Source organism: Ursus arctos, unplaced genomic scaffold, assembly GCF_023065955.2.
Source record: "Ursus arctos isolate Adak ecotype North America unplaced genomic scaffold, UrsArc2.0 scaffold_22, whole genome shotgun sequence".
Classification (NCBI taxonomy): domain Eukaryota; kingdom Metazoa; phylum Chordata; class Mammalia; order Carnivora; family Ursidae; genus Ursus; species Ursus arctos.
In genome coordinates this window covers 5,147,783-5,163,896 of record NW_026622897.1, presented here as the reverse complement: position 1 = coordinate 5,163,896, position 16,114 = coordinate 5,147,783, and the positions used below count along the sequence as shown (strand labels likewise).

The window sequence follows — 16,114 nt, the reverse complement described above, 5'->3', positions numbered from 1 at the left end:
AAGAGCACAGAAATGGCAGGGGAGCTGATACAGGGAGAGGGAGTCAAATTTTTTTTTACAATGGGATAAATACAGTATGTTTTTATACTGATGGGCATGTTCCAAGATATACTATTGATGATGTGGGAGAAAAGGAGGGAAACCGCTGGAGAATTTGCATTTAAATTTAATTTGCCCTGGGTAGGCAAGAGAGAGAGGGGCCTACAGTGCACAGGTGGAGGAAATGACTATACACTGAGAGGGGAAGGCAAGGCGTGCACATTCAGATGTTCGGAGGAGGGGAGATGATGTAAGTGCCACTCTGCAAACTTCTCTGATTGCTTCAATTTCTCAGTGATGTAGAAAAAAGGAAAATGCCTTGGAAGATGTGGGAGGAGGTACTAGAATTCTGAGAGAAAAGATACGAAACAGCTATCTAGGAAGTAGAATAAATGACTATAATCGTGTGACTGGGCTCACTTACAGACTCTGGTCATGGATTTAAGGTGAAAATGGTACAGATGTGTCTTTTTTGCCTGCAACATTCACACAGGTGCTGGCACTAAAAGGTAGAGAGATGATTTAACCAGGGTTGCGGTTTTTGCAAGTGAAATGAGAGAGGAGCAGGGAGGTCAAAGTGTATTCAAGGGAGTGATTACAATACTGAACAAAGAATTAATGCCAGTAAAGACTGAGAGAAAGGACATCAGAATAAGAGACAGAGTTCTGCTTCCAACCACAACTGAACAACAGTAGCCAGATTTCCCCCTCCTGCCTCAACAACTAGAGCCAAAGGGCAGTACAAGACAGTACTTCCCGAGAAAACCATCGTAGGAGAGCCCTACAAATCCCCAACATACTGCCTAGAGAGTTTCCAAGCCTCAGCACAAACAGCCTGGACGCTTCACTTAGGAGCCAGAGTTTAGAGAGGACAAGGAGACAAAAATCTGTGGCGTAGACAGAAAAAAAGAGAGCTGTACTAGAGCTATACAGAGAGGTCCCCTTGAGCCCTTGATTGAATTCTGACTTGCACATGTGTATGAGAAAACTATCAGAGACTAGGGAAAGGTCCATCAGAAAGGAGCAGACAGAACAATCAGCCAGGCTCATAAAGGGCTAAGAATAGTTTGTGTTCCTACCAGCCGGGGTAGAAATGCTCCTTAACATTAGAGAGAGTCCTCAGAAAGGCACTGCATGTATAGCGGAGCCAAAGTACTCCTACCCTAAATGTTGTTGCAGACCCACTCTAACAAAACTCAAAAGCAAGCTTCAAAAAGATCACGCTGATTCCAAGTAACTTAATTGTGTCAAAGCCAAATCCAGAAATATTTACAGGATATTTGAAAAACTCAGGCCCCAAAAACATAAAACTCACAATGTCTAGCACTGAATTAAAAATTACCAAGCAGGCAAAGAAGGAAAATATAACCCATCATCAAGAGAAAAGCCCATCAACAGAAACTGCCCCGGAAATGACATGAATGATAGTTTCAGTACAGCATGATGTTAAACCAGCTATGATATACTTCACAAGTTCAAGAAAATAGAGGAAAGCATGAACATCATAGAAACATTTCTAAAAATGATTCTCGGGAAGCTATGGAACAACATCAAATGACCTAACTTACATATAACCAGAGTCTTGAGGTCAGGGGTGGAGGGGTGAGTAGATACCTGAAGAAATAAAAGCCAAAAGGTTTCCTAATTTGATAAAAATTATCAACTCACAGATCTAAGACACTAAGACACTAAGACACTAAGGTGGTAGAATCAATGAATTAAAGGCCTTAGTGAAGCTAGATTACTGGACTAAGAACATTAAAATGAGTCAGAAAGACAGGAGGGGGTAATCAGAGTAGGATGCTTGACACTGACATTATAGAAGGGTGAAATTTAAAAAACTTCTCATTATATTTTTGTTTTTGTTTAGTCATTCCCTTACAATATTTTGTACTATTTCTTTCACTGCAAATATATGGCACTTAACTAATCTGGGGTTAGGGTCAATAAATTTTTTACATGTGATAACTGCGATACGAAAGATGATTTCCTTTTGCTCATCTCTAAATAGCTTCCTTTACATTTTGGTGGGTAATTTGAATATCCAATAACTGTAACCAAATCTGAGTTCAGCTATTTATAACTTCTATTATTTAAGTTCAGTATAATCTTCAATGTAGCTCATTCCATCAACTTTGATTGTTTTACTTTATAATATCTGACTATTAATTGTGTGTCAGGTACTGTTTTAAATATTACAAGTATTAATTCATTTAATCTTTATAACTACTCTCTGCGTTTGGTGATATTATTCTCACTTTATAGATGAAAAAAACTGTACACTATAACCTGAGATTAGGTTAGGTTATTTCCCTAAGATTATAGACAATAAGTGGCAGAGCTGGGGTTCAAATGCAAGCAGTGTATTCCGGTTAGAGCCTCTTTCTTTTCTTTTTTTTCTTTTTTAAGATTTTATTATTTTTTTAAAGTAATCTCTACACCCAACATAGGGCTTGAACTCCTGACCCCAAGGATCAAGAGTCGCACGCCCTTGTGAACGAGCCAGCCAGGTGCCCCTGTTAGAGCCTTATTCTTAACTATTCCTTGAGTGTTTCCTGAATGAGTAATGGAGGGACTTGCAACCTATGGGCAGAATACAACCCCTGACTTAATTTCATTAAAAAAAAAAAAAAAAAGGCAGGAAAAAAAAAATCCATGATTATAAAAATTCACTGGTAATAATCTAAAAACCACAACGCAGAAGCACCACTACATGAAAGACATATTTATCTTTAAACATGGTGCAAAAGAGAACACTTTTCCAAAAAGCTAAACATCTTTTTCCAGTGAAATGAGAAATTTCAAACTAAACTTCCCTTTAAAACCTTTAGGTTTCTTTTATAGAGGAAAAAAATTTTTTAAACAAATTCTGATAGTGCCTAAATTTTTAGAAACGCAAACAGCTAATTTTAATGAAAAAAACAGCAACAAAACTTACAGGACTGGTGAAAGAGTCTGAACTTATTTGGGGGGCTTCATCATTCCTTTGTTTCATTTATTCATTGAACGAATATCTTGATTGCCTAATGTACTTGAAGAATTATGCAAGTCATTGGGACTTACAAATGAAAAGTCTTCAAGGAAATCACACTCTAATATGGCATTTCTTAAACTGTGATTAAGGGACTCCTAGAAGGGTCCCAAGATATATTTTTGTGGCTCAAAAGTATAACAATAAATTCTTCATTTTGTTTTTGTTTTTAAAAATTAAGTAAGATATTAACACAAGTAGAGTCTGGATCATTTGTATGACCTTATAACCAAGCACTAGCCATAAAAAAAATTTGGGTAAACTGTACAATATTAAAAATAAGAACTTTTGAATATTAAAAATAAGAACTTTTGCTCCTTAAAAGATACCATTAAGGAGGTGAAAAAGCTGCCCACAGAGTGGAAGAAATTATTTCTAATACATATATCCAAGAAAGGCTCTTATCCAAAATATGTAGAGATTACTAAAAATCAGTAAGAGAGGAAAAACAATCCAATCCAATTCCTGGCACAACACTTGAACAGACCCTCCACAAAGCCAATATCTAAATGGCCAATAACCATATGAAAAAGCACCCATCATCATTAATCATCATGGAAATACATATTAAAACCTCAATGAAATATCACTACATACAAAACGCTAAAATTGAAAAGAATGACAATACCAAGTATTAGAGAAAATTCAGAGAAACCCGAACTCTCATCCTTCCGGTGAGTGTAAACTCATACAACTGTTTTAGGAAACTACTTAGCAGTATCCACGAAAGCTAAACATATGTATGTCATGTGACACACTAACTTCACTTCTGGGTAGACTTCCAACTGAGCTGCATACATACATCTACCAAAAACCTGTACAAGAAAGCACATTGTATCTCTATTCTCAAGAGTAAAAAACTATTAACAACCCAAATGTCCATCAACAATAAGATGAATAAACTGTGAAATATTCCTAATAGTGGCATACTATACAGCAATAAAAATTTAACATGTAGTAATATAGAGGAACCTCACAGACATGTTGAGCAAAAAAGTCACAAGACTACACGAATAGAGTTCATGAACAGAGAAAGCACATCTACAGTTATTAGAAGTCAGCATAGTGATTACCCTGGGCTTGGGGGTTCCAAATTAGAGACTAGGACAGGGCAAGAGCGAGGGGGCTTTCAGGGGTACTGTTAATATTCTATTTCTAGATATGGGTGCTGATTATACAGGTATGTTTGCTTTATAAAAAATGTATCCAGCTACACATGTAGGATTTATATGCATTTCTGCATATAGGTCACATTTCAATAAATCTTGCTTTAAAAATTGTTACGCTAGTGCTGTTCATTTAAATATTACTGAGTTTTTAGTGTTGTATTTAATTGGTAACTATCTTTTAATTGTTAAAGAATTCTGAGTTTAAGGAATTTATAGCTGGTTTTACATCTATACATATTAAAAATGTTGTAATAGCTTCCTCCCTTCTTTCCTTCCTTCCTGAATAACTCAGTCCGAAAGCCAGTGTCAATGAGATTTCTCACTGTCAGAGAAAGAAGTCACATTATATGGAAAGGGAAAAGGACAGAAATGAGTTTACTGGAATTGGAAGGACTGCGGTGAACTCACTGGTGTCTACAGAATACAGAAACGAGCACAGGGTGTGTGCGTGCGCGCGCATGCACGTAGGGGCATGTGTGTCCCAGCTCCGCCCAATGGGAGGGCCTCGGAGGAACAACACCCCAGTAGCAATTAGCATACCTAGCATCCAGATTCTGATTTCTCAATACCATACTCCATGAAAAGGTTCCTTGGAGAAAATGTTAATTCCAAGGTTGGGGCAGAGATGATCCTGGAACACCTTTTTGTGTCAGAAAGTAAGAAAGTATTTAATCTAAGCAAAATAAATGACAGTAACAGATTAAACACATTAAATAAAATTCTTTAGCTGGGGGGAAAGGTAGCCACTGGCTATTGGCATGATTACATTCGACTTCTAAATGATCACCTATAAATTCATTGAAGGAAAAATTAGAACAGTCTAACAGGAAGCCTCCACAACAGTCCATACAAGCAATACATGACGAAGCCCTACACGGAGGCAAGGTGCTGCTGGTGAGATGTTCATGAAGCGTTTTGTAAGAAAAGAATTATGACTTAGCCATTTACCAACCATGTGACCTTGAATAAGTTACTTAAACTCTCTGTGCTTCAGTTTCATCTAAGTCAAATGGATTTAACAAAGTTATCTATGTGCAAGGGTTGTTACAGGATTTAATAAGACATCTAAAATGCTGAGAGACATGAATGAAATAATTAAACATGATATAAGTGCTGTCTACCTTTATTACATTAGGGACTCCTACCATAACTACTATTCCTTCTTATTCTCCTACAGTAACAGGATTTGGTGGTAGTTAGATATAGGAATGAGAGAAAGCTCAAAATGACTCAACAAAAGCAACATTAAGGCACTAAGCTCTTAAATGACTTATCAGTCGCTCCCCCTCACTGGAACTCCCCAATATAATTCAAAATACAAAGGATATTAATTTTAGAATTTAGATTAGAGGTCCAATATAGATTAATAAATAGGTCTAAAACATTTTCTTTAAAAAAAAATCATATATAACCCCACACACACTTTTTTCTCATTTTTTTAAATGGGACTAGGGTACCTAAACATGTGTTTGTTCTTTCTACGGCACTCAGATTTCTGACTTGAGTGAGTAACTGACAGAACGCTGACCATAGAAGAAACGCCAGGGGAGGAATGCACCTGAGCTGAATGATTTGGAAGAAATGGTAGGTTGTTTGGGATGTACAGTCCAATAAAAGCAAATGCTGAAGTTCTAACTCAACTCTTGGCCTCATTTCTTTTCTCCTGTGTTCACTGTTCCTCTTTATTTTAAATAAGATAAAAGTATACACTACTAAACTGTTCTTTACTTAATGTCTCCCCCACAAGGCTGAGGAAAAAAAAAAGCATCAGTGTGAAGTTTCTCAGAAACAAGAGGAGAGATAGGATGAAAACAGTAAGAAAAAAAAAAGAAAGAAAAATAGATGAACAAAGGCTTACCTCCCTTTCCTACTCTAATCAATACAGAGAAATCAGGATCTCTTAATAGAACATGTTGGTTACTCAGAACCAATAAAATACGTTCAGCTGTATCTATAAAGTACCCCCTAATGGAATAACCAGTTCTAAAACAAATTGACGGTCAAATCCTACGATCTCTTATCTATAGCCATGGTGATTATTTCAAAGAAAAACAAGCATGCATTACGAAGAAAGCGAAGTTTAATTTTTTGTAAAATGTTTGGGGTGGGGGGATGTTATAGTGCAGTAATGAAAAATGCCATATAGATCTTTCTAGAATATGTTATTTAAAAAAGTTCTGCACACTTTCTATTGAAATTCAAGAGTGGTTTTTCAAACAATGGGTTCATCTGCAACAATTCCATTTTATTTAATCCCAAGAAAAAGGTAGGTACATAATTCCTTGTGTGCACATATAAAATGTGGTACCATGCTAAAAAAATTAGTAATGCTTGGGGCGCCTGGGTGGCACAGCGGTTAAGCGTCTGCCTTCAGCTCAGGGCGTGATCCCGGCGTTATGGGATCGAGCCCCACATCAGGCTCCTCCGCTATGAGCCTGCTTCTTTCTCTCCCACTCCCCCTGCTTGTGTTCCCTCTCTCGCTGGCTATCTGTATCTCTGTCAAATAAATAAATAAAATCTTTAAAAAAAAATTAGTAATGCTTAAACACAGGAGAGTAAACAAAAACAGAAAATTGTCCACTAGCTTGCAAAATGTACTTAGAATCATTTTTAAATTACTCAATTTACAACAAAATAACACAAATACTGACCAATTGGTTTGCCCTGAAATGTCCAGAAATCCCTACATAACATATGGGACAAAACATATGGCATCAAACTGTAGAAGTAATCCTATGACAACAATTTATGATATCAAATGTTGCATTTGGGGGCGCCCGGCTGGCTCAGTCAGTGCAGCAAGCGACTCTTGATCTCAGGCTGTGAGTTCGAGCCCCATAGTGGGTATAGAGCTTACTAAAAAAAAAAACACCCAAACCATCTTAAAACAAACAAACTTGCATTTGGAAAAAAACAGAAAATTTAGTTATTATTACTGTACATGTTCTTATAACATCCTTGTGATGACAAAGGAACAAGAAAAGTTAAAGGACAAGTTGAGGCAAGGCCAAAAATAATGACATGGACACAGTTAGTAGCCATTACTTTTATCACCTGCACACTTTCATGCCTGTAACATTCTGACTGCATCACAGGGAGGTTGTGTGATTTAAGATGTGCATTTGTTCCCTCTGTGAAGTTCCTATCCTATTGATTATGAATTTTATCCAATGATGGCATTCTAATCACTTTACAAAAGGAATCCAATTTGTGTATTTTGTGTCTTCCGTGTAAATCATGAGGCTATTTGAATGTGTGGGTTCCTATATAGTCTATGACCCACTAGCATTCCCAGTTATGGGATTTTAAAACCACATCTGCAATCCCCATTAACCAAAAGAACCACAGAACTCCAGTATATATTTGATTCCTGGCAATTCTCACTAGGTTCCAGCCACACCACCCTTTTAAACGTGTTCCTCAAGTAAGCCAAGCTCACCACAGCACCTCAAGAGCTTTGCCTAGAATAGAATGCATATCAGTCAGGTCTAGCGTCAATGTCACCCCCCAGAGGCCTTCCTAAACCAACCTAAGAAGACCGCCTTTACCCCATTCCTCTCTGCAGATCTGAAGCCAAGGGCTTAAGCATATAGATTTAATTTGGCTTTGAGATTGAAATTCTTAATTTAGACTAAAAGGACTTTTTTTCTAAAAAAACAGAAAGCTAGGAGACGGGGTTGAAATGTCATCAAGTGGCAGGGAAGGAAAATTCAACAGAACGTAGTTGAAAGCAGTATTGAGGGGAAAAAGATAAAATTATTTTGTTGTATATAAGTAAAATAGTGCCCCCATCTTCTGAACACTCTTGATTATACTGTTTCCATCATAGCTCTCGTTTCTACAAAAACTACCCGATGTGTTACTTCTTTGGTGTCAGCATTTACAAGTCTGAATATAAGCCCCAAAGACCAGGGACCTTGTCTGTCATATCCACTACTCTACCACACTTAGACTAGTATCCAGCACAGAATAAATGCCTACATATTTGTAGAATGAACAAACCCCATTACAAATATCACACATCCAGGGCATCACCTGTACTACATGTCTTATGACCAATGTTCTAACCCGCGCCGTCACCTGGTCACTTGTGTAGAGTCCATCAGGCACCAACTCACTCTACACCTCCTACACCGAGGCACAAGTCAGAAGGCTTTCTGGGACACAACTAGGTTCACCAGGACACCTTGCAAAACATCCAATAAGAAACACCTGTCTTTGTCTATCTCTCCTCCACCCTTCTTTTCCGCCCCCGAGATGGATGTCTAGTGTCCTCTTGATATCCTCCTGCAGTCTAAAATTTCCCTTTTCTAACCCACTGATAAACGACTGATGTCTCAAAGTCTATCCTAAACTGTCACTTCCTGTCAGAGCATTAATACACATCACTGCCAGATTATTAATTGCTCATTTATTTTCACAGAACATGAACAATGCTCACATCGACATTTATCACAGACTTATAGTAACTAATTTAGTCCACCAACATACATAACCCTGAGTTCCTTTTCTCCCTAGGCCATGCAGAAGGTAACCATGTCTAAGACGGGACACTGGAGGGAGGGCAGGTGGCTCGAAGGATCATGTGCCTCTCACATGCCCATTTGGAAGGGCAATTCCCCTCAACTCAATGAAAAGTGACAAGGTAGCTTCTAAATAAGGCTCTCACTTATGTTCAAATAGAAATTAAAAAGAACCACTCAGTTGTGTATCTTAACCATTTACTGACAACATTCACATCTCGGTAATCACATCCATAGTTCTTTGCCAAGCATGTTCCTGACTTAATGCCTTTATGCTGGCCGCTCCTGTTCCCTCTACCTGGAAATCTCCGAAATATGTACATGGCATGTGCCCTTGCTTCACTCAGGTCTCACGTCCAATGTCACCTCCTCAGAGGCCTTCCCCTATCAACCCATCAAAAATAACATTGATCCCTCTCTACCCTTACCCTAATTGTTTTTTTTCATAGCATATCTGACCTATTTATTTGCTTATATGTTTTTTTGCCTCTCCCCAACAGAAAAATATACGTGGGCAGGAATTTGCCTAAATCACCAGGTGGAATTAGAAAATGCTGAATACTTGTTCAATGAATTGAACTTGTTCAATGAATTTCCAGAGACTTACTGACTCCCTGTTAAGGTTCCAATGAACACGGTGTCCCCGGCACAAATGCCCCTCATTCATGACCACCCTACGAGTCAAGATTTTGAATACACATAAAATAAAAGTAATGATAAGTAATAGGTTTTATGTGGAAGAGCCAAGAATAAATTGAGGGCTTGACAAGATCTCCGCTCACATATTTTTCAAATATTCCTCATCATCTACAGGACTTTATTTCAAACTCCTTTGCCTTGTATTGAAGACCTTTCACAGCCCAGGACTTTCCCTCATCCTCTTGTCTCCTCGCGTTTCCCCTATTCTGGGCCACTGGGCTCCGACAATTTCAAGGAACACCATTCACTAGCATGCAACACAGCAGGCAGTCCTGCTTCCAGCACAGCCGAACCAATCTCCTCTCCATTCCCACCAAATTTTACCCTAATCACCACCTACAAAAAGTCTACCCTGTCTTCAAAATCCAACTCCAATGCTTGATCAATCCACCAGAAATGATCTCCTCAGTCTGTGAAGGACCACACAGTGTTAACACTCCTTACGTTCTTGCCTTAGAAAAAATCATTAGTGCCTTTTAATTTCCTGTAGTATATGTGAATTCCCAAAGAGGACAGATGTTTTACACATCATTGTATCATTCATGGTGCCTAGTACATATGTGTCTAATGAATCATTTTAATAATGAATTTCCATTTTCTTTCCTCTCAAAAAATAAAAAAGTTTCCACTGGGAACAGTAGCGTGCCTATTTCAGTTTCAAGTTTGGATTCTCTAATGGATTGGTTTTTATACTTCTCCCCTCTTTTCTCCCCCTCTCTCTAGATCTAATTACAAGGGAACAGAATCAGAAATTCCTCCTTTTGGGGCGCCTGGGTGGCACAGCGGTTGGGCGTCTGCCTTCGGCTCAGGGCGTGATCCCGGCGTTGTGGGATCGAGCCCCACATCAGGCTCCTCCGCTGGGAGCCTGCTTCCTTCTCTCCCACTCCCCCTGCTTGTGTTCCCTCTCTCGCTGGCTGTCTCTATCCTGTCAAATAAATAAATAAAATCTTTAAGGAAAAAAAAAAAAGAAATTCCTCCTTTTAACCAATCAACACTCATTTAATGAGTATCTACAATGCACAGATACTGCACTAGACTTCTCTTTTGAAGCAACTATTACTCACGGAGCACCTACCATGAGTGATCACCACACTTGATGGTTAAGGCATCAAAAGATCAATAAAATAAAGACCCCGCAATAATGGAGCTTACAATCCTGAAAGGGAGTTAGATATGCAAATAGACTATGCAACTAATATACAAGGCATAAAGCAAGTGCTAAAAGAATGTGATGCGGTGCTCTGGCTGTGCACACAGGCAACAGGTTCAAATGAGAGCACTAAGAAGGGAGGAATCTGGGCTGGATCTTACTGACTAAACAGATTTTAAGAGGCCAGTACTGAGATAATGGTACCAGTGAACCAACAAGAAACCAGCCAGGTAGAAGTAGGGGTGTGTGAGAGAGAAAAAGGGGGAGAAGGGGACAGAGAGGAAAGAGAGCAGGAGGGGGCAGGGGAGGCAGACAGAGAGATATTAGGGAGAAGACCCAACTGGAAAGATATCAAAGAATTTGAACCACCAAAGGTATCTGAGCAGGAAAGTGATATGGTCAGAACTGTGTTTTGGTCCAGAGCTCAGATCAGAGTTAAGAGATAAAAATAGTGAAATCATGGGAGTTAGGACTGCCCCAGAAACAGAAGTACAAAGATAGAATAGGGCCGAAGATTAACTCCTGAGAAATAATCACACTGGGGAGGACAGGAGGGAGGTCAGTGAAAAACACCGGTGATTTGAGAGAGAGGACACTACAGAGAGAATCTCATAAAAATCAAAAGGGAAGCAGAGATAGTCATCAATAATATCGGAGAAAAATCTCATTTGGCAATCAGGAAGTTGCCACTGCTCTCAAAACTAGCAGCTTCGCTTTAACTAGGTGGGGGTAAGGGGAGTAGAGTCACGGTAAGTTGAGCAAGAAGGTGAAGAACTATAAAGGCAGCAAGTGGGGGCTGCCTTTCAAACAACCTGGGGAATGAATGGCAAGAGGAAAAAGGGTCGAAGTTTTATAAGAGGAGATACATGAACTTTTTTACTCCATGGAAGCCAGAATAAGGGGACTGAAACAAAATAACAGGGAATGTGCTGCCAGGTCCTGCAGGCGAAATGAAGGCTGAAGAACAAGCCAGGAAGCAACACAGCAGGTGCCTTGAAAAAGAGAATATAGGGAAACTGGATGAATGTGTGGTACTGACCACAGTGAAGGGCACTCGAAATACCTACATACAGTAATATGCTAAGAATTAAATGGGGTTGAGACTCAGTGAAATAAGATTTAAACAACTGTTATTTGGGATAGGATACTCAACTAGAAATGAAGAAAACAGCACTCAGGGTCTAGATACTGCCAAAGCAAAGGAACCAGAATTATATGTTAAAAAAAAACAAACTTAAAGTAGTAATACTAAAAGGTTTGGGGAGATATAATTCCCCCCCCCCCAGTAACTGGTAACTGTTCATGACAAAATATACAACACAAATCTTTGTATATTAGATTTCCAAAATCTAGTCATAGTCCACTTGCTTTAAATAGACAATACAATCATTATTATATCAAATTCCAATATTAAAAATGTAGGTGGTTTTTACTGCTTTGCCCTCTGACTTGTACGTTTCCTATCAAAGCTCTGAATCTTGTTATCTTTCGTAACATATTAGCTATCCCTCCAAACTGTCATCCAGAAACTCAATAAACTTAACTCCACCCAAGTTACTGGCAAATAGGAAGAAAACTTATTTTTTCAGCAGGACACCACAGACCTACTTCAGGGTTGATGATTTATCACTTCAGGTACAGCTGTTTATGATCATGAATCCAGTTCTAACTGTATTCTCATCTAGCCCACGCTTCTCCATTTTGACCACAGGACATGATAATTCTGTCAAATACACTCTGGTGAAACCTAATTGCACAATGTCTAAGGCATTTCTCTTATGAACCGGTCTATTAGTCCTGTCAAAAAAGCAAACAAGGCTAATCTGACCACATCCCACTCAGCTCTATCTTTACTCAAGGTACCACCACACCTGAATTTAAGTGATCCTATGAATTATGTTACGGGTCTACCCTGGCAGGGTCTCACTACATTTCTCCAAAATGACAAACTTTTCACTTTTTAATTAGCTGCTTCTTTAAGTATTAACATGAGACAACCCCCCTCCCTACTCCCAATACAGAAAGAAAAAAGAAAAAAAGAAAAAGATTTTTCTGGCCAACTTGAACATGTAAACTTTCGGAGATACAGATAGAAGAATCAAATGTCTATGTATAATGCCCATTATATGATGTTAGTTGTATGTATTTAAAATCACATACTACATAAAATAACATTCAGAAATTATTTCTCCCCCTTTCGACACTTCATAAAACAATTTGAAAAATTTTCAGTGTATCTTTGGCATCTGTCTTCATGTTCACTAGAGTGAATGAGTCCTTCACCTGTTTTTTCAAAGCATTATCACCTTCCTTTATTTTATAAAAGTTGTCTGAGTTACAGAACTTTTTGAATCCTTGTGAACTTTTTAACCTAAGTCCTAAATGCCCACTTTCTATATATTGAAGCAGTTTTTTCCTTCTACAGCTGTGTATTGGATGCACAGATTCATAATCTCTACAAAGTAAGCACTCACTGGTATTTACTCAAGCAGCTTCAGACGGGCACCTTCTCCTCCTTTGTGAGGCTTCCTAGGGAGTGGAATAAAGTGACTTGCTCTTCTCTAAGAGAGAATTCTTGGGGGAGTAAGCCCTTGCTTTACATCCAAGTAATCAAGTCCAAAAAAAAAAAAAAAACACAAACGATCATGAACCCAATTATTTCTTAAACACATTTCGACGAGTAACATTAGCGATTGCTTATGTAAACATGTGGGAAGCACTAGCAGGAGTCTTCAGAAGGTAAACAAGTTTTCTTTCTGAATCTATTAGAACTTTGCTATCCTGTTCTAAGAGAGTAGGTTGGCTTACTCCATTCCCATGAATTCGTTTTCTCAGAGAAAGTAGCAGTAGTCACTCTGGTTATTTGCATGCATCGGGCACTAATTCAGTGCCAGTCACTGCTTTAGGCATTTTACATACGTTGACTCGATCTTAACAATGCTCCTACGAGATAGATGCTATTGATAACGCCGTATTATTGATAAGGACACCTGGGCATGGAGAAGTTAAGAAACTTGCCCAAAGTGACATAGCTTCTAAGTGGCAGACTGAGTTTCGTTCTAGGCCCCTCCCCCTTTTAAAAGAAGATATACTGCCTCTTAAATTAGTAAAATTTGGTCTGCATTTCATAAGACAGTCCCATCTGTTAGGCAGTTAGTACTGGTGGTGTAAAGAAGACATAAGTGAGGTTCCAGCATATTTCAACGTATTTTCCATTATTTTCTATTATGCATGTGCCATGTGTTCCTCATTCTCCTCCCAGCTTTCTGAGGGCAGGGAATACGCCCCTCTGGGCCTGCATCTCCCTTGCCATCCCACAGATCCAAAACTAACTTTAACCCTTGTCTTGGATCCGGTAACTTTGCGGAGCGCTTCCTCGGCACTCAGCGGACTGTGTGCTGCACCGTGGCTGCGGAGCAGTTTCCCAAGGAAAAACATGAAAAATGGGAACTCAGGAATGGGAGGACAGGAGCAAAGGTGCAGCGAGCAGAAGAGGGAGGGCGCGAGCGGGGTGGAAGGCACCGCTTGCTGTCTGACCCGGAATTTCGTGCACACAAGAGGAGGCCAACAGAGATTAAGAAGGCGAGGGTGAGCCGGGCCGTTGAGACCGACTGGGCAGCATTCTCTCGGATTTCCCCTTCATGCGTCTTGGACTCTCGCCGCACCGGAGACCCCCAGGGTACCGCGGCACGCGGGGCCGGCGCACAGCACCACCACGCGCCCGCCGCCCCGGCCCACAGCGGCTCCCCCGCCAGCCGCGCTCGCCGCCTGCCCTCGGCCGGGCCCTGCACACCCCGGGCCGGCCGGCGGGCGGACAGCCGGAGCCTCCCGACCCCAAGGCCACAGACCAGCGTTCCGGTCCCCGGCGGCCGCCTCCCCGGCCTCCCCCGAGGCGGACAACCCCCAAGCACTCCCACACTTGGCCGCCGAACCCGAACCGGGCCTCTCCCGAGGCGCCAGAGCCGGCGGGCGCGAAGTCCAAGCCGGGCTGGACGGAGGGTCTTACCTTTAACAGATTCGACGTCGCCATGTTCCTGCAACTTCGCCTCTCGCGAGACGGCGCGAGATTTCGTGCCGCTCCGGGCCAGGCCACAGGCGGAGGCCCGGCTTCCCAGCAGGGCCGAGCAGCCCGCCGGCCTGCACCGCGGGTGTGCTGGGCGCAGCGGAGGCGTGCCGACAGCGCTGACCTCGTCCCAGGCACCTGGAGCTTCCTCGCTCTTTCCGCCTACATGGTCACCGGCGTTTCCCCACACCAGAGAGCTCATGCACACGCTCGGGCAGTCGGCAGCGGCGAACGGGGAGGAGATAGCGGGAGCCGACCTGAATTGGAAGAGGAAGCATCGACTCCGCGAGCCTCCCCAGTCTTTCGGATTAGCCTTTGTGGTTGCACCCGCGGAGGCCACCCGCAACGAATTTAGCTCGGCTTAGGCCCGGCAGCTCAGGTTCCGCGGCCGCATCACGTGACGCGGCGGGCGGGGGCGCGCTCGGGAGCGAGCGTGGGAGCCGGGAAGCCTTGGTGGGTCGGGAGGCTGCGGAGAGGGCGGCAGCGCGCCCTCTGCTGGCGGAACTGGATATATTCCCTGGTCCCCCCCCCACCTCCGCCCCAAATCCGGGGACTGGGTGTGCTGGGGAGCACCGCGATCCCGAAGGAGACGCTTGTGACAGCTCGGCTTGGGTCCGGCAGCTCAGTCAGTAAGAACTGGCACATCGAAGGCGTCCAATAAATGTTTGTTGAATGACTGCATGAATCAGTGGAGGCGCAAAAGTGTTAACTATTAATATTTCCAGCCCAGAGTACCTAGCGCCAAAATAATCCATGCAAGGTTGTTCAGGCAATGAATATTAATCTTGGATTTCCTGAAGGCACATGATCCTAGAAGGTACTCACCGTAAACCCCCAAGCTTTAGCCCTTCAGACCACTAACCACTGGCCCGGGGAAGAGAATCTAACACAGTAGAAATGACGGTGTACCTGGTATTATACGATGCATGTGTACAAACCATATCCGTTCCTACATTCATTATATTTTTTTAAAGATTTTATTTATTTGAGAGAGAGCATGAGCAGGGGGAAGGTCAGAGGAATAGGGAGACTCCCCCTGCTCAGGGACTCCATCCCAGGACCCCAGTATCGTGAACTGAGCCAAAGGCAGATGCTTAACCAACTGAGCTACCCAGGTGCCCTATATTCATATTTTAGGGGGGAAAAATCATAAGATCTCTGGAGGAAAATGCAGCCCGGAAGGGGCATGAAGTTTGCACTTTGCAAAGAGTGACCCCAGCAGGCGTCACCGTCACCATCACCCCGTCACCATCACCGAGAAGATGGCATTTGAGCAAAGACGTGAAGGAGATGGGGGGCGAGGCCAGGCTGTGTGTAGAGGGCATTCCAGCCAGGGGGAAGCCCGGGTGGCAGGTTGCCCAGAGAGTGGGAAGATCAGTGAGAAGGTTGGTGTGTGGACAGCAGAGAGGGGAAGGAGAGCCTAAGATCATTCAGGGCCTT

General features: G+C 41.7%; 1 protein-coding gene across 1 annotated transcript in view; it reads right to left on the bottom strand.

Annotated features, from left to right (window-relative positions):
* Positions 1–15,098, bottom strand: part of CUL5 (cullin 5) — an 88,383-nt gene extending 73,285 nt beyond the window's left edge. Inside the window, exon 1 of the mRNA XM_048217211.2 lies at positions 14,618–15,098. Within this exon, the coding sequence (XP_048073168.1) occupies positions 14,618–14,641 (24 nt within the window). The 5' untranslated portion in view covers positions 14,642–15,098. The remainder of the gene's footprint in view (positions 1–14,617) is intronic.
* Positions 15,099–16,114: the final 1,016 nt, after the last annotated feature.